The sequence below is a fragment of the Ovis aries genome, chromosome 15 (genome assembly GCF_016772045.2).
Source record: "Ovis aries strain OAR_USU_Benz2616 breed Rambouillet chromosome 15, ARS-UI_Ramb_v3.0, whole genome shotgun sequence".
In the NCBI taxonomy this organism is placed as follows: Eukaryota; Metazoa; Chordata; class Mammalia; order Artiodactyla; family Bovidae; genus Ovis; species Ovis aries.
In genome coordinates, this window is record NC_056068.1 from 34494733 (window position 1) to 34513485 (window position 18753).

The 18753-nt window shown below is 55.9% G+C and overlaps 1 protein-coding gene across 2 annotated transcripts in view; it reads right to left on the reverse strand.

Annotated features, from left to right (window-relative positions):
• Positions 1 to 289: 289 nt before the first annotated feature.
• KCNC1 (potassium voltage-gated channel subfamily C member 1) overlaps positions 290 to 18753 on the reverse strand; it is a 43780-nt gene continuing 25316 nt past the window's right edge. Inside the window, exons 2-4 of one of the 2 annotated variants that reach the window (XM_004016119.6) lie at positions 10952 to 11885; positions 3770 to 3958; positions 290 to 1758 (exon numbers count right to left, since the gene is read on the reverse strand). In XM_004016119.6, the coding sequence (XP_004016168.1) occupies positions 1694 to 1758; positions 3770 to 3958; positions 10952 to 11885 (1188 nt within the window). In that variant the 3' untranslated portion in view covers positions 290 to 1693. Of the gene's footprint in view, positions 1759 to 3769; positions 4950 to 10951; positions 11886 to 18753 lie in introns of those variants that run through there. The other variant, XM_027979352.3, reaches the window with a different exon arrangement.

Genomic DNA, 18753 nt, shown 5'->3' on the forward strand with positions numbered 1-18753 from the left:
CCCCAGAGGATGGGCCCGTCTTAGGTCAAGGCCTTTTTTGTTGATTCCTCCTGAGGGCTGCCTCCCTCCACACCCAACCAACAGGATCTGGGGAGGGGCAGGGTGGGGTGGTCAGAGCAGTCCTGGCTTTCTCCTAGTGAGAGGACAGCCTGCACCTTGGATGGGTCCCTGAGACCAGAGGAGCCAGGGCTCAGGCTCAGCCCAGCCCAGCCCAGCCGCAGAAGGCCCGACCAGGGGCCCAGAACCGAGTTGCGACACTGCTGGAGGCAATAAAAACCCAAATTCATGCTTTATGTCCAAAGTCAGCTTTTTATTATCGAGGGCCAGGGCCCAGGGAGGGGAGGGTGCTGAACTAAAGCAGCATTGCTCTCTTTCCAGGAATGTTGCGAGCTGCAGTGAGAGCTTGAGATGTTGCATTTTTTTTTTCAACTCAAGCATGTGTTTTTCAAAAATATCATCCTTCCCCACCCCCCACCCCACCACTAATTTTAGAATCAGACCAAAGCCAAGCTACTGTCCTCTGTTTCTGTTGGGAAAATACTATATTTATTCGAGATGCAGAACTGCGTCTCTGCAAACCTCCGATTGCTTCAGGAAAACAAATCTGCTTTAGACTATACAGAAACCATGATACAAAATTTATTTCATGCTAGAATCGCTTTGCATAACATTGGGCATGCAGTTTTTTTGTTTTTTGTTTGTTTTTTTGTTAAACTCTGAAGTACTAAATTGCATACAATGCCGGGTTGTGCCTTGATAAAGGTGGAGGAGGACTGGCCTTCCCACAGTCCTGATCTTTTTTGGTGCTCTGAAAGAACACTTGAAAAATCCATACGGTGTTGATTATCTACTATGAACAATTTGTTATGAGAGTTGGTCACACTGAATCTACACACTGCTAAGATGATCGAATCAACCTAGACTAGCCGCTGTCAGGGATCTTGGGGAGACGTCCGCTGGGTCGCAAGCATGCCAAACAGAGGGAAGAAGGCGGCAGTGCGTTTCCACAATTCTACTTGGAGCAAAGTTTTCAGTTTCCACGTGAGAGATGAACTATGAAGGTGAGGTCAATATGACCAACGACTGACCAACTGCCCTTTTGGGAACCTTTACTCTCGAATCTCCGAATCTCCGTGTACAAAAGGGAAGCAATCCATTACTCATCCCCACTCCTGCCCCCACCCTGCTCATTCCCCTCCCCTCCCAAAAAAACCGTACAGGTTTCTACCGAACGCCTTTACAGTTTGGCTCCAACAACATGTATAAAAAGAAAGAGCTTTGAAAGAAAATAGAGGACTCTTGCTTGTTTTTCTTCATGTTGTCATGGTTTAGGGTAATCATACAGTTGTTGGGGGGTGGGTTCGTGGGTTTGGATTGCTGGGTTTTCTGTTGAACTTCATGCAAGTCATGCTAAGGAACCCCTCCATCCCACCCCCTCCCCGAATAAATTAAAAGTTGTTGTTTTTTTTTTTTTTAAAAAAAAAAAAAAAGGAAAAGAAGGAAAAGAAATCCTCTACGGTCGGTTACCATTTGGCCGTAGAAAAGCTACGTCCGTCCTAGTACAAGGCCTGGGCCACTCGGACTCGTCCGGCAAACCTGCATGGCGTGAATTTACTCTGTCCGAGGGCGAGGAGGGGCTGCAGGTCCACCCAGATGCTTAATAGCCACCAGTGTCCTGGGCCAAGTCGCCTGGTCAAGTCACTCTCACAGCCTCTGTCGGCATATACTTAGCAATGACAGGGCTTTCTTTGCAAAGATCTGTATGTAAAGAATACAATTAACACTTGAGCTTCTCTTCTTGGCTTTCCCATCCCGCTTGGTACTTAGTTTTTAAGGAAGGAGGAGGAAAGACCGAACAGCCGCATGCAGAGGCAGGCAGGATCTTCTCCAGTTGGCTTGGTTCTCCCATGCAGTGAGCCAGCCCAGCACGCCTCTTTCTCTCCCTCCTGGGGGAATGGGTTGAGCCCCTAACTGTTCTCTACCCCGCACACAGCTCATGGCCTGGCATTATCCTGAGAAAAGCAAGTCCTCAGCGGCTGTCATGACTCCATGAGAGCGGGACCAGGTGGATGTGGGTGGGGGCTCCCCACCCTCAGTGCCTCTGGGGGACTGCGGAGTGGGTACCACCTGCAGACAGTGGTTGCCATCGGACTCCTTGCTCCCTACGGGCTGCTTCTGTCCCACACACCCTGGGCTTCCGGAAGCCCAGTCAAGAAACTCTCCTATCTGCTCTTTCAGGCCACACAGACTGATCTAACATTCAAGATGAGGGAGACAGGCAGCCCCATGAGACCTTACCAGCAGAGCACAGCCATGGGGAAAGTTCTACGTGCCTTCCTCTCCCATCCCCTGGGCTTGCCCCTGATCCTGGTTTTCTAGAGCCTCCACTTGGGAGAAAGCCGATTGTGAAGGGGAGCTTCAGGCCTATCCATGGAAGGTGCTGAGGATGGGGCAGGCAGCCCCCAGGCCAGCAGCCCCCCTTCCATGCAGCACCATGCGGAGCGTGGTATGCCGCACTGGGGTCCATGGGCCCTCCAGGCAGGGCAAGGAAGCAGAGGCCAGCCTGGATCAGGAGAGCACACCAAGCACCAGAAGGACTTCCCCGACTCCATGTGGGCTGCCTCTCCTCTTCTGGGTTTGCCCTTTATTTTGAATTCTCTATTTTCTCCTCGCATATTATTGAACCATTTCAAATACTGGAGCAGTTGTGAATGGCCACCAGCTATACCAACTGTTGCTCTAAAAAGCCAACTCTCTAGCCCAACCTGTTCACCCCAGTCAGCATGCAACCATCCTGTGTGAGCCTGTGAGCTGCTCCCCAACATGCATGAGCCGCCCAGCCAGCCCGCTGTGCCGAGTATGGCTTCCTCCACCTTCCAGGCCCTGCTCAGTGTCCGGAGCCTGGATCCCTAGGGTGCGCTGAGCCCCCGCCCCAAACCTCTCCCCAGTCCATGCTCAAGCTCTTTTGGAAGCCTTGTCCCCAGGAGGTCGGTTTACAAGACAAGGGTCTGATCCAACCCTGACCACCACGGAGCTCCACCTTCACCAACCACAAGGGGGCGCTGACCACACCTGGGGCCGCTAAATGGGTGCTGCGAGCGGAAGGGGCTGCACAGAGCCGTACGTAACCACCTCCTCTCGGCTAGTTTCCTATCTGCCACTGGCAGTGTCCTGACTGGCACATACCTTACCTCTGCAAGGACGCTGACCTCACTGCCAAGCCTTTAAGCTACCTCTCTCTCGTCATGACTGCCCCCCAACCCCAACTGGTCTATGGATTCTCTTTAGAGAATGCCTCTTCCAGAACATGGATTTGGGGTGGCTAGGCCCACAAGGTCCCAGCCAGCCCATGCCTACCCTGTTGGTCTCCCCAGCCAAGAGACAGGGGAGATCACTTTGCCTTTGGGGTCTGACCTGCCATCTGCCAGAGTAGCCTGGGGGAAGTCGAGAACCTTCCCACATCTCTGGGTACCCCTCTGCCTTGGGGGAACACAGTCGGCCAGCCTGTCCTCAAGTCCCCTCCTACCCCCGAGCTCAATTCCAACCCACAGCTGCGTGGACCTCAGGTTCTCTCTGCCAGTCTGCCGTCCCACTTGGGGAGGGTGGGACTCAGACCTCCGGGGGCCGACCCTGGGGCTCCTCCTGCTCCTTGCCCCACTCAGTGTGCCTGCCTGCCCCTCAGCACCCCTCACCCGCCGCCCCACCCACCCCTGTGCAGGAGCTCGAGGCAGGCCTGCTGACGCAGAGCACCCCGGCCTCCTCTACATACCCTTTCTCACTCCTCCACCAGGTGGGCACGCGTACTCCCCAGTTGATAAGAGGAAGCAGGGTCCGTATCTCTCGCGGGTGCCCGAGCGCGTAAAAGGCAGGCCCTCATCGGGAGTGAGGGCCTGGTCTATGTGGGGGCAGTCTTCGTTCGCCAGCGCGGCCTTCGCCACCTCCCCATTCAGTTTGGAATCTTCAAACATATAAGCAGAAGCTATTGAGACACTGAAAACTGTTTAGTGCAGGGGGAGGGGGACAGGCCAGAGTGGGACATCAGCAAAGGGCAGCCCATGACTGAGGACGGAAAAGTGAGCCGGAGAGGCACAAGGCTGGAGGTTCCCAGCTCGTTCGGGCAGCCTTTGGGCTGCCTACAGTGCTGGGGAGGAGGGTTCCTGGGTTTGCTCAAAGTTTGCAAAAAGATGAGTTGGTGATGGGCCCAGCAAGCGCTGTGCTGAGGGGCCAGGCCCAACGTCCAAGGCGGGGCCGATGAGACAGGATGGTGTGGATGCGATCATGGGTAGAGGGCCAGACACAGAGCTCAGGGAGAAGACAGACAGACACGCAGAAACACTCCTGTCCAGAGTGGCAGCCTTTTTTGATCCCTCTGCTGCTGACCAGAGCCCGGCTGCCCCCTCCACATCCAGCTGTCTGCTCAGGCATCCCTGGGCCCCGCCCGAACCCCAAGGTCAACTCCACTCCAGGCCCTTGGGATCCTCTCTGGTCATTTGCTTTACGCTGCTCCCCCCCCCCCCACACCCTATCTGATCCCTCTATCCCACCCCCATATGGACCTAATCCGATCACTCTCTATGCTCCATCACCCATACAGACTAGGCCTGGTCACGCAGTCTCCTGGTCCCCCATGCAGCTGACCACTCGATCAGCTCCCTCTCCGTACAGACTTAAGCTGGTCACTCAGTCCACTCCGATCACCACCCAGACCACGCCAGGGTCTTCCACCTCACTCTGCCTCAAGCAGGCCTCGTCAGCTTGCACAGGCGCAACAAGAATGCAGGCATGAGGCAGTGACAGCAGCCAAGGTCTGGGAGGGGCTCCCATTCCTCCGTCTCCTCTCGGCAGCGTCCCCCGCAAAGCAGAGCAAATGGATGTGTAAAGACAACAGCGGCTGATGGACTCGGGTGGGAAAGACGAGTCTTGGCCTCTGCGGTAGCCTGAGAAGGAACCTGGGAAGAAGTGTGGGGGCACATTTGGTGAGGGCGCAGCTCTGGCCAGAGCAGGGCGCTCCCCCAAATCCAAGAGCAGCATCGTGGATGCCTCTCGAGCTGGCAGAGAGGGCTCTGTCGGCCTCTGTCCCCACCCATCACTCTTGGGGACCCCTCCCCGGCTTTCTGCCCTCCAAGCAGACTCTTCCTGGTTAGGGTGGCACCGACTCAGTCCCCAGGGTGGGCCCTGGTGGTGGTAGTGGTGGTTTAGTTGCTAAGTCGTGTTCGACTCTTGTGACTGCATGGACTGTGTAGCCTACCAGGCTCCTCTGTCCATGGGATTTTCCAGGCAAGAATACTGGAGCGGGTTGCCATTTCCTTCTCCAGGGGATCTTCTCAACCCAAGAATCAAACCTGTGTCTCCTGCATTGCAGGCAGATTCTTCACCGACTGAGTTACGAGGGAAGCCTGCGGTTTTCTCAAAGACTTCCTCCAGGGTGAGAGCCTCAAGGGGAGACAGACCCAACACGGGTGTGAGCACAGGGGGAGGCCCTCTGAAAGGCTAAAGAGGGGCAAAAAGCTGGAGAGAGTCTCCACTCGGTTTGACCCTCCTCCGTGACCCTGTTCACATCATGTAACTACACGCAGAAGTGATCCTTCTCCGTGTGCACACACTCGGCGTGCCCGCGGGCGGGACCACCACCCGTGTACACATCATGTCACTACAAAGAGGCAGTCAGTCAAAAGAGAAATGGACCAATCAGGTTTATTCGTAAAGCAAATCCAAAAAAAAAAAAAAAAATCCCATCATAATTTTGGAACTTAAAAAAAAAGTCTGTCGTACAAGATGGCAAAGCATTTCATGTACAGTGTGTTTCTTGACAAATCCCAGGGGCTTCAGTCCCCAATTCACTCTGAACCAGAAAGGCCAGTTACCAGGGTAACTCGGATACCACGTGACTGGGGTTGGGGCCTCTCTGGGGAACTGGGCACGGCCTAACACTGGGGGGGGGGGTGTCTGAGGGCACACAGGTGCGCACACAGACCAGCCTGGCCCTGCCTCCCAGTCTGGCTGGCCCTCCCAACGGTCTCTGGGGAGAGGGGAATGAAGTTCAAGGGAGGAGGCAGTGGATAGGGGGACGGAAGTTGGAGCCCATAGTGCCCTGTGCAGATTTTCTCTAGGGGAAAACAGCAAGTCCTACCAGGCAGCACCTCCATCTGGGGGAGAGCCAGAACTTGCGATCTCTCCACTGGCCATCGCCTGCCAGCAGAGGTATCTACCGCCTGCAGGGCTCACCCAGCGTTGGGTAGCCAAGCCTGAGACCCTCCATGTGACTCTGCCCCCCAGTGCCGTGCCCCTGAGGCAGCCAGCTCCCACAGCCTTTAGAGGACCTGAAGTTGAGGCTGGTTTCCCTGCAGGGGTCGGGCCAGGGGGCAGCTGAGGGGGCTGCCTGGGTGGGTGTGAGCCAGACCCCCTTCCCTTCTCAGAGCCTGCTTCTTCTCCCAAACATGTCCTCTGAGAAGAGGCCGAGCCTGGGTGGGAGTGTTTGGGTCCTGCTCTTTGAAGGAGCCAGCCTCCCTGGGCTGTGGGCTTCTCTGCGATGTGGGGTGCTCTCAGAAACTGGGAACCATACTCTCCCTCCCCAACTCCAGAGGAGGGCTGGAAAAGAGACTGGCCAAGAAGTGGCCAGCTCACCAAACCTGGGGAACTCATGAAAAAAGCCAGAGGCGCCAGCTCACCCAAGAATGCCCCCTCATACCCTGACCTTGTCCTTTAGATGAGATGGTCACCAGGTCCCTCAGTTCCCACCTGCTCCCCAGAAGGCTGGGAGCCCTGCCCTCCCTGGCCCAGGGCCCCTTGGCCCCCACTAGACCCGAGGGCCTGCGATGATGAAATGGCAGCATGGGCAGCATCTCACAAAGATGGTTTCCAGGCTTTGAAATGGGCTGAGAGAGATGAGTGTCCGCGAGAGGGTCATTTTTTTTTAAACTTTGGAGCAAGGAGAACCCGATGTCCGGCCCTGAGCCAGCAGGCTGGCTTGTGTGCCCTGGTCTCCGGGCACCACCAAGGTACTTACTGTTCACACCAGCAGCGGGCGCCGGGGGCGCACGCAGGGCTAGGGTGGGGCAGGTGGGGTGGCTGGGAATGTCCTTGGGTTTAGTCCCCCAGAGGGGGCTGCCCAGCTGGGGGCTCAGGGTAAAAGCCCCAGGTTAACTGGGTACGGTCTGTGAGAGACACGAGCTGAATACAATCACAAGAACCGGCACAAGTCATGCAACAGAACGAGGAGAGAGAGAGAGAAACATGATTAGTGGAGAGACAGAAAGAGAGAGCATGTGAACAACACAGAAAAGAACACCCAGTCCTGGCCTCAGGGCCCCTTATTTCTCCGCTCCTTCCCCCTAAGCCACCTGGGGGCCTCGCTGACCCCACTCAGGGCCCCCCGCTGCCCACCCTGGCCCTGCATCTGAGCAGAAACTTGGTTAGCCCCTGCAGAGGGGCCCTGCCCACACCCTGCCTGGTCACCCCTGTCCCAATCCCGCCACCTCCCCTGCCCCGGGGGGTACACCACTTCCCACACCCACTGCAGCCAGCAGGCGAGACGTGGAGGGCCGGGGCAGGGGGCGCTTTGAACTCAGCTGCTCAGGGCAGACCCTGGAGGCTGCAGGGGCAGCTCTGTCCCAGCTCGGGGCAGACCCAGACAGGGGTGCTTTTCAGGACCTCGCTGCTGCCCTAGGTGCTGATGGACAGGAAGGGGGAGGTTTGGCCACCACCCGTCCCCTGTGCCAGCCCCCTGCTCACCTATGGTGGGACCCCACAGCCCCAGACGCAGCACCACAGAGGAGCAGCCCACATCACAGGAGCAGAGACGGACGAGACATACGTGAATGCACATGGCAGGACAGAGGGAGCACTCTGAACTGCCCAGAGCAGGGGGTCTGGGCCCCCGACTGCAGGTCGGGGAGGGACCCCCTTTCTGCGAGAGAAACAGCTTCTCCTGGACTATCAACCCCAGTCCCTGACCATGGGGGTGCCATCCTGGCATCCTCCCATGAGACCCTACAACCCCTGCCGGGACAAACCCCCCAAACACTGGGGCCACGTCAGCCTTGGTACCGAGGATACCAGACACTCAACCTGAGGCTGCAGGAGAGACCAAGAAGGGGAGGGGAGAGGAGGGGAGGGTGTTGCTGGCATGACTGGGACGGCTTGCCTAAGTCCCAGGAATCTGACCCTGGGCAGGGAGTGCCCTCAGAGCCCAGCATGTTGCACTTTGCCCCAACCCATGTTCTAAAAGTAGAAATGGAGAACCCCAGGTCTCACTGGGCCAACTGACTGTCCTTGGGGTGGAGAAAGGTTGTCAAGGTTTTGGGGACTGCATCTCAGCTCTCAGTTCCTGCAGGGTCCAGCCTCCCATCACATTTGCCTTCCTCACTTCTGGCCTCCCCCGCACTCACTCACCAACACACCCCAACCCCCTGCCCCTCAAGGAGCATAGCTGCAAGCAGAAAAGGAGGCCAACAGAAAGAGACTCGGGGATGCAGAGATAGGGAGACACCCCCTAAGGATCACACACTTATCCTTATCACTTGGGTGATAATTTCGTTCTCACACACCAGCTTTCAGAGGGAGGAGGGTTCTGGTGAGGGACCAGGCTCAGAGCAGGTCTGGGATGTCAAGACAGCACCCCTAGGAGCAATAAGAACTTGGGAAAGGGGAGGAGGCAGAGTGTGGGGGACGGGAGGGAGTGAGGCATCTGGGCCGCAGAGAGAAGGGCTCCAAGTACCTGGCTTAAGCCAGGGCAGTCTGGATCCCTGAGACCTGAGGCCAGGGCTGTCGTGGTGGTAGGATGCAGGGGCTCTGGGAGGAGGGCACAGGCTTTCCGGGAAGAGGGCCTGTGTCCTGGGGCTAGCTGGTGTACATATCAGAACACACATCTGCACTCTGTGCGTGCGCGCGCATGCATGTGTACACGTGTGTGTGTGCGTGTGTGTGTGCATGTGTCTGTGTGCATGTGTGTGCGCGCATGCACACATGCCCTCAGCACATGGAGAGTGCTGGCACTGTGTGGGACTGAAGGATTTGTGCCCGACTGGAGCGAATCACTGGGGAGGATGGGACAGGGGGCCAAGGAGTGCTACGGTGATGCCACTCAGGCTCAACTCTTCCTGCTGAGGCCTGTAGTGAAGCTAGGGGCAAGGCCCACCCAGACCCTTGCCCAGAGCCCCAGGAATTTTCCTCGCTGTGACAGTGCTCCTGAGGTTGAACAGGAGGGCAAGATGATCCAAAGCAGAGAGGTGGGGCAGGGGCTTTCCATGGCCCATGCCTGGCTGGCTAAGCAGAAGCCATGCATTTGGCTGAGGAGTCCAGCCCCACCCCAGACCCTCCCATTCCAGCCTCTGAGACCCCTGTCCTGCTCCTGGCCCAGCCCAGAACACTAGCCACATTCCTCTCAGGTGTCTACAGGGATCCCAGGGAGTGGGAAGGGGTATGGGACCAGGTGAAGGGGCTAGAAAGACCTCAGACAGAGACGTGGACTTTGGGGGTACCACTCTGGGCAGAATAGCTATGGGATGAAGCCGGATGAGGAGGAGGATGGGGTGGTGGGCCAGAGAGTGGGGCATCAGGGAAGAAAGAATCAGTCAGCCACTGGGGAGGCCATTCAAACCAGGGGACAACTTGCTCCTCTAGGGCTGAGGGAGCCTGCAGCCCCTACCTCCTGCCCTGGGCACAGGGGTATCTTCTGCAGACTACACACTACCTGTCACCCACTCAGCCCTCCCTCGCCCCGGCACTCCTTCTGAGCTCAGCGTTGCCATGCTGTTCTGGGCCATTCATTCCCTTCAACTCCCTGTGTCCACAGAATAAGTCGATGGTATTCCATGGGTAGAGGTAGACTATGGGCTTTTTATCTTCGGACCAGAGCCCCATGATCAACTTTATGTGCTGTGTGCAGGTTCTCATAAAACTGAGATAGTCCCATAACGAGCCACTAGCCATGGAATATGAGAATATATCCCACGGTGACTAGTATTGTTTCATGGCCTCCCTCCCCCCTCCCTGACCCCCACTGAATTCACGGGAAAGTGGGCGTACACTGTTGGGATGTCGTGTATTGCTGCTGCAGTCCCTACCGCCGGAAACAGGGAACACTCTCAGTGGGAGGTTGTTGCTGGTCTGAAGCGCTTTCATCTAAGCTGCCCGGGTGGTGGCCCCCTCTAGTCCTTCGCTCACCAGCCGCTTCCATCAGAAAGAAGGCCACCAGAAACTCCCACTGGACCATCAACCCAAACAGACAACGTGAAAGCTAGAGTCACTCCAACAGGTTCCTAAAGATAAACGCTAAACTCTAGAGTGGTGGTAGAAGATGAGCTGGTTCCGCATGCTGTGGGGTGAGTAAGCTTGTTACGGAGGGCAAGAGGCGTCTCCGAGGACGCGCCTGGAGCTAGGCAGCCGGCATCGGAGCAGGAATGCTACTCAGCTATGGAGACAGGCTCTGCTGGGGGGTGAGAATCCTTGCTGCTGTCTCTGCAGGGACCTCCTGCCAGAGCCCAGGCACCATCCGTGCCATGTGCACTGCCCGAAGGGAGCCATGTAAAGACCAAATGGGCAGCTGTCTGGCGTTTCCCAATCACACCCACCCCACCCCGCCGTGACTCTGGGTCAGTGGCCTGAGTCAGCGACTCATGCCCAACTCCTGCCCATCGAGCAGCGGAGCCCCTGGGCTCCTGCTAAGAGAGTCCTCAGCAACCTCGCGGGCCGTGGCATCTCTTCAGAACCCCACGAGACCAGTGTGTCAACCTCCTTACCGGGGGCCACCAGTGAGGTTCTAGCAGGCTCTCGCCTCGTGAATTTGGCTGCCCAGCATCTCCCTGGGCCCCCAGACGCCACACCTCGAGACTGAGCGTGGGGTCCAGAGTCACCCACGGAACTAAGGAAGCAGTCTGACTGAATCTGGAGTCATCGCTACAGGGGGCAGAGGTGAAAGGTCAGATCGACATGCCTCTAAGCGGTTTCCTACCTGCTCTGTTAATTTCTAAAATCTCTTCCTGGGCCAGCGGGCATGTGTCACTCTGAGTACTGTGATGTGGAGAGTTTACGACAGATTTACAATAATTGGGAGATCCCAGCTGCGGTGGCCGCGGAATATGCTTCTTTTTTTTCTTTGGTAGTTTCTGCTTAGCCATGGCTAAGGAGTAATACATCCCAAAATTGTTCACGATGACGGGCACGGGCATGGCGATGGTCAGCACGCCCGCCAGCGCACACAGTGCTCCCACCAGCATGCCGGACCACGTCTGCGGGTACATGTCTCCGTAGCCCAGCGTCGTCATGGTGACCACAGCCCACCAGAAGCCGATGGGGATGTTCTTAAAGTGGGTGTGCTCACTGGCGCTGGGGTCATTGGGCTGAGCCCCTATCCTCTCGGCATAGTAGATCATGGTGGCGAAGATCAGGACGCCCAGAGCCAGGAAGATGATGAGCAGTAAGAACTCATTGGTGCTGGCTCGTAGAGTGTGGCCCAAGACCCGGAGCCCCACGAAGTGGCGGGTCAGCTTGAAGATGCGCAGGATACGCACGAAGCGGACGACGCGCAGGAAGCCCAGCACATCCTTGGCAGCCTTAGAGGACAGGCCGCTCAGGCCCACCTCCAGGTAGAAGGGGAGGATGGCCACAAAGTCGATGATGTTGAGCGAGTTCTTGATGAACTCCACCTTGTTGGGGCAGAAGACCACACGCATGAGGAACTCGAAGGTGAACCAGACCACGCAGACGCCCTCGATGTAGGTGAGGAAGGCCTCCGTCTCCGCCTCCCGGTAGTAGCGCACTTGCGTGCCGTTCCGCACGTTCTCGATCTCCGTCTTGTTCACGATGGGGTTGAAGCGCTCGTGGGTCTCCAGGCAGAAGGTAGTGATGGAGACCAGGATGAAGAACAGGGAGGCAAAGGCCACATACTGTGGAGGAGAAACACACAGTGTCAGAGGGGAGGCCCTACCCCCGAAGCAGAGAGACTGGGTACCTCTGGGCCAGGTCCAGTCTGGGGCCAGGCTGGGCAAGATGCCTGCAGGACGCCCCTTCTGACATGGGCCAGGCAGGCAGGCTACTGTTCCCTCTTCAGAGCGTGGAGTATGGGGTTAAGAGACCTGAAGGGTTAAGAGGCTGTGGCGGAGATTTCGCTGTCTTGACAAATGCCTTTCCTTTCTTCCTGGATGAGTGGCTAGACCATAATTTCCCAGCCTGCCCTCCAGGCTGGGCGGGGTCATATGACTGGTCTCAGGCCAGTGCACAAAAGGGTGTGCGAGAAGGCCCACCCTGGCTCACAAAACCTTCCTGCTCAACCTTTCATGCCCTCTCTCTTTCCCTGATTGCCAGTCAAATGCTGAAGCCCAAGGAAGCCAGCAGGGCCACCATAAGAAAGTAGCTGGGTCCCTGGAGAGACACCTACTAAATACACGGGTGGGAAATGAACTTCTCCTTTGTTGAGACGTTGCACTCTAGATGTGATTTATTAAAGCTTTTAGTACCCCACCCCACCACTGATAAAAGTGACCTAGGTGGCTGAGGCTGAGGTTGCAAAGAAAGGAGGGTAGGGAAGCTATGGTGGAGCCAGGCCCCACAGAGGCCGCATTTCCCACCTTTCTTCCATCCCTAGGCTAGGCTGTTCACTCTCTTTTTCATGGATCTGTACCTCATGCAGGCAGTCTCTTCATATTCTATCCTATGATGAATTGCAAAAGATGTATCTTCCCCAAGGCCTCACACAGCTCCTTTACCCACTCCTCTCTACTGTCCCAGGAACTCACATCGTGTATTGGAAGTGAGTTACCCATCCTGGAGATACAGAAATAAAGACTAAATAGTTATTTGTCAGAGATACTGGGTTGAAGATTCAGGCATAAGGAGAATGGGACCAGGGGTCCTCAAATGCACCATAAACCATAGAGATGGCTTTGCTCCTGCTGCGGCCGGCTGGCCCCAGGGGAAGTGGGTGGGTGGGAGGAAGGAAGAAGCTGCTGGGGAACTGAGGTTTTCCAAACATACGTGGGTGCCTGGTCCTTTGAGATCCCCCACCCGGGTGAGAAGGAAATGGCCAGGATAACCCAGTCTGTCCAGAATGGCCTGCTGTGGACCTGCCCCCTGAGAGAGGTTCAGGAGACCTTGTGGTTTGGTTCGGTCACTCTCACCCCCATCTGATGACCCACTGGGCTTCTCCAGCCACAAGCAAACATGGGTACCCTAGGAAAGAAAATCAAGCAGCTGTCAGAGTTTCAAACCTTCCCTCTCAGACTGAATTCCAGACGAGGGCTCTTCTTATAGCCTCCAGTGTGGGATCATGGAACTTTAACACTGCCCTTGGTAGATGAACCCTGGCCAGGGGATTCTTCCCCAGGAACCCAGCCTTCATGTTCCTGCTGCTTCCCTCCCCTCTGGACTCCCCTCCTCCCAGCCTGTCAAGACAGACCATGAACGGCGTAAGGCCATCTCCCTGGAGGCAGTTCTGGGCTACAGACTAGAATGGGTGGCAAGTTCATTCTCCAGAGCTGCCTTCACAGAAAACTTCAAGGAGTGCCAAGGTGCCACTCTTTATCTGCCACAAGAGGCAGCGTGCTGCTTCTAGTAATTTCTTTGGTTTGTATTGACGTAGCTCCCCACTCGGTGGTGACCCTGTCTGGGTCGACCGTGGCCATCCTGACACCCAACCTAGCACAGATCTAGAAATGAAGAGCTGTGTGGACCTTCAAAGACACATTCCAGGTTGACAGAAAGGGAGAGGAGAGGGGAAGGGACAAAGTCAGCATTTTAGAATACCAGAGTAAGAGCAGCCTTCAGAGATGATCTGGCCCAAGACACTGCATGCTATAAATGGGAAGTCTGGGGCACAGAAACAGGAAATGATCTACCCAGGCCACTCATCATGGCACGCTGGCTCCTGCTGGCTTTAGAGAGTCATGCAATTTTAAAAAACTCGATACTTGACTACTATCGAGTGTGACCCCTCTGCCTTCTTCCTTCCATCCATCCTCCCTTCTTCCCTTTCTTTGTTTCTTCCTTTCTTTATCCCTTTCACCCACTCATCCTTCCTTCTACCCTCTCTCCCTCCTTTTTATCCACATATTCATTTATCCTTCTTTTCTCCCTTCTTCTATCCCTTCCTTTGCTCCTCCTCCCTTCTCCCCCTCTTTTCCATCTGACATGCATTTATTCATTCGTCTCTTCCTTCTCTCTTTTTCCTTCCTCCCTCCCTTCCTTCCTTCCACCTACCCATCTATCTACCTGTCCATCCATCCACCCATCCATACTTTTTTCCTTCCATTCCTCACCGAGCGCCAGGCTATGCCCAGCACAGAGCGCAATAAGACCTCAGCCCTGCCCCCAGGGAGCCCCCTGCACAGCTGAAGATAAAGGACACACACAGAGACAAGTAAAATGCAGTGGGTTGAAAAGGTGAGCCCCCATCAGCCCTGTGAAGTACATGGGGTTTGGACAAGATGGGGGCAGTGCGGGGACTTAAGCCAGGTTTTTCGACTCTGGAAATAGCACTTAAAGGGTCCAGATAGTGCTGACCTGGGACACCACAGGGGCAGGCCAGGAAAGCAAACTGGAAGCCACTGGAAGAGGTCACCAACTCTGATCCAGGTTCATCCAGCTCCAGCACTTTTTCCTTTAGCAGTTGTCAAAGCTCTTGGAGCCTGGAACATTTCCCCAAATGCTGGGTATTTGGCCTCAGATTCCCTCTGAAGGGCCCCGTCTTAGAGCTTGGAATTCACAGCCCAGACTCCCAGGGCCAGGTCATGTTCCTGCCCTGGTCTTTTTGAGAGAGGAGAGGAACATGGACACTGTGAGTTTCTAAACGATGCCAAGAGGCTGGGCCTGCTGCACCTCTGGGCTCCTGATCCCAGCCAGTGGTGGAAGGCAGGAGGCGCTGTCTCTCCTCTCTGCTCCATCAGCCATGGCATCCCCTTCTTAAATCGTCCCACAGCTGTCCTCCTTTGTCCCCTCCATGCACATGGGACTCTCTCTCAATGGGGTCACTGCCATAAAGGCCAGCATATGGTAGGCTTCAATCTCAGCCACGAGTACAGCATCCACCCAGTTATCAGAGGGGGCAACCACCAGAATCCCAGCTCTCTGCTTGGCCATCTGGCTACAGAGAAAAGCCCTGACTTCTCAGCCTAGCCTGTGAGGTTCCCTGTGCCCTGACCGCATTGACTTCCCAGGGACCTCTCCCTGCAAGCACCCAACATTCTTGCCACATGCAACCCTCTGCCATTTCTGACCTTCCGTCTCGGTGTCTCTGCACCTGCTGCCCTTTCCTCCAGGGTGTTCCTGCTGATCTCCACGTGGAAACACCCATCTACCCATCAGTGCCCCACTAAGTAGCCCTTCTCCTGGGACACCTCTCCTGGGGAGACTTCTTCTTGGCCCTGAGGCCCTTAGGAGGCAGCAAATGAAGTCCCTCCACCCAACCGCCCAAGGAGCCTCTAAATTTCCCCCAGGGAGGCAGCAAGGCTGTCTCCAACTTGTGCTCATTAGTGCTTGGGGAGCCTCACAGGAACAGCCCAGAGAGGGCACTGATGTCCCTGGGGGCTTCTCACTTCCTCCCAGGTGCCCTCAAAGGCCCTCAGAGCTCTACACCCATTGGCTCTTCTTGAACAACAGGTCTTGACAGGAAAACTGAGGCCCAGGAAGCAATCAGGTCTTCTGAAATTAGGATAGACAAATCCTGGGTTCTCAGGGATCAATCGCCATCCCTTTCAGATTCTTTCCTCTCTGGGCCTCAGTGACCAAGGGGTGGGGGTGCCGGGGTGGGCAGCAGCGATCAGCCTTAGAGTCAGATACTAGCTGGGGAGGTGGAAGTCAGGCTTCCTAGGCTCTGCTGCTGGCACCTAGTCCCTTATCACAGGCAGGGCCCCAGCAACATCTGGGTCCAAGTGGGCCCTTCGGATCACCATGGAGAAAAGCGCCCCAGCTTGCTCAGACTGCCACAATCTCCTAAGCCTAGCGACTAGCAAGTCAGCCCAGTGCATCAAAGCCAAAGCAAGAGCCCATGGCCAAGCAAGTTCCTAGTGCCCTCCCGCCCATCCTCGGGGAAGCTGAGCCAGGAAGGAGAGAGGAGAAGCTGTCTAAGCTAAAGGCCTGGGGCTTCCTTGGTGGTCTAGCCATTAAGAATCTGCCTGCCAATGCAGGGACGCAGGTTTGATCCCTGGTTGGGGAAGGTCCCACATGCCGTGGCAACTGAGACTGTTCACCATAGCTACGGAGCCTGTGCTCTAGAGCCCATGAGCTGCAACTGCCGAAGCCCACACGCCCTACAGCCTGTGCTCTGCAATAAGAAGGGCCACCGTAAGGAGAAGCCCAAGCGAAGAAGAGCAGCCCCAACTCACCACAACTAGAGAAAGCCCGTGCACAGTAACAAAGACCCAGTACATCCATTAAAAAAAAAAAAAGAAGCTAAAAGGCCTACTGTGCACCTTTAACCTTCCCACAGAGCTGGTGAGACAGGTGGTTGTACCTTATTGTGTCAAAAAGGAAACAGAGAGGTTCAGGGACTAAACCAAGGTTTAAGGCTAGTGATGAAGCTGAGGCTTGGACCCAAGTTGATCCGGCTCCACTGTCTAAGCTCTGTCCACCACCAGAGATGCCAAAGCTTTGGGGGCTAAAAACACAGCTCTGTGCACTAGGGAGCCGGCTCTGATGGGGTCCGGATGGCTCAGTCTTGGAGCTTGACACCCATAGCTCGGACTCCCTGAGGTCAGGTTATGTCTGTCCCCAGTGAGAGAGAGAACCAGCATACCTGAATCCACAGGCTGGAGCCCAGAATGCCTGAAATGGTCTTGGGCCTCGGTGCCCAGTGCTCGCTAGTGCCTGGGGCGGGGAGGCTGCCCCATCTTGCTCGGGGAATCAATGCCAACAGCAGCCTCAGATGGCCCAGCCTGCATCTCTATCTGGCCCACCGTGTTCTGGCAGACCCAGAGAGGGCAGGCTGAGAGACGACCACAACTTGTTCAGGGAGCTCAGCCAGAGGGACAGGGTGGATGCACAAGGATGGGGAGTTCCCAGAATCAGCTGACCCCTGGCAGGGAGGGAACCTCTGCCCGGCAGGCCCAGGCAGTGAGCCTTAGGAGCTGTCCCTGCGGCACCCTGGGCTGGCACACAGAGTCCAAGCTATGGGTGTCAAGCTCCAAGATCGAGTCATCCAGACACAGTTAAGGCCAGCTCCCTTGTGCACAGAGCTGTGTTTTTAGCCCCCAAAGCTGGCTGGGATATAGGAGCTGCCGTCAAGGGCTGGGCACCTGAGGACAGTCACCCCCAGACACACACTGCTGCCCAGAGTAGGCACCTGACCCATTACCTAAGCACACACCTGTGACGAGTGACCACACAAACTACGGCCCAGGGTCCTGACCACACACACACAGAAAACACAGGGCAGACGGATTGTACTGGAACACGTCACTGCCCGTCGGGCACGAGCACGCAGGCGCTATGCCATGAGGCACACACCCACACAGCCCCCACACTCCCTCCATGTATACACTCAGAGCACACGGATGGTCACCACACAGCGTGCCTCCCACAAACACCCCGAACGCCGGGCGTCGCTGCACAGCTGGCCCCTCCTCTGCCCGCCTCACCCCCGCTGGGTGTGACTGACTCAATGTCTGACTCTCCCACAGGATGGCAGTCCCAGCCCGCCTCAGCCTCCCCAGCCTTCCCTGATGCCCTCAGCCTGCCTCCCTGCCCAGACTCCTGATTTCCTATCCCTAGACCTGCCTGTCACCCACCAATTCCTGATTTCCTGCCATTTGCCAGACCCTATCCTTTCTCCCCAGCCCTCTCCAGCAGCAGTAGCTATATGCCCCCACATCGAGGACCCAGACCAGCTGGAGGGCTGACCCTCCTGAGCGTCTAGTCTAACAGGCGGCCACAAAGGGAGCTTTGCCTGGCAGCCCAGGGCCAGCCGTCACCCAGTCTGGCCGCACCTCAGAGGTTACTCTGAGAAATTTCAAGACAGTGCAGGCAATATTGCCTGATAAGGCAGCATAAACCCAAACTGGTAGTTCTGGCTTTTCTTCTTTCTTTTTTTCAGAATCACAAACTGTGAGAGACCCACCAATTGTGTTCTAGAAAGAGGTAGCCATGGCAACAGAGAGAGGCATCCTGTTTCTATGGTAACCAGGGTGGTGAGACTGTTGGCTGTAAAGTCAGACAAACCTACTAACGATCTGTTGACTTAAGAAGATGTTTTATAAATCACCAAGTTATTTTTATCGTAACCCCACCCCTAAAACTATAAATCAGAAAGGCAATTTACTATCTATTAAAATGACCAAGATGTGCTGTGACTTTCATTATAAATTATTTATATCACAGTCATCTTTAGAAAATTGTGCTTGTCTTTCAGAACTGTTCAGGGGTTCACCGTGGGGAATCTGTGTTCTTGCAGTTTGGCATTCCAGAAGTAAGGCCATGGTTGTGATGTGGTGCATGGGCCAACATGCTGATCTGGCCATTCCCTCGCTGTGTGACCTTGGCAGATCACCTCCCCTCTCTGAGCCTCAGTTTCATCTTGGTACAGTAGGGCTGGACTTGGTCACTTCTGAGGATACTGACACTGGGCAAGGCTCCGGCCAGTGGGACTAATCAGGGGAGCCCTGGCTGGTGTCCAGGCCCCAAGCCCCTAGAGGCGTCAGGTCAGTTTTTCTGCCTAATTAAATCTGCCCAGCAGGGGTGTGCTGCGTTTAAGTTAATCCATGCGGAGTCAGTGATGCAGAGCAAGCGGGATGGCCAATTGGCCTAAATAAATTGTCGGTCGAGTTG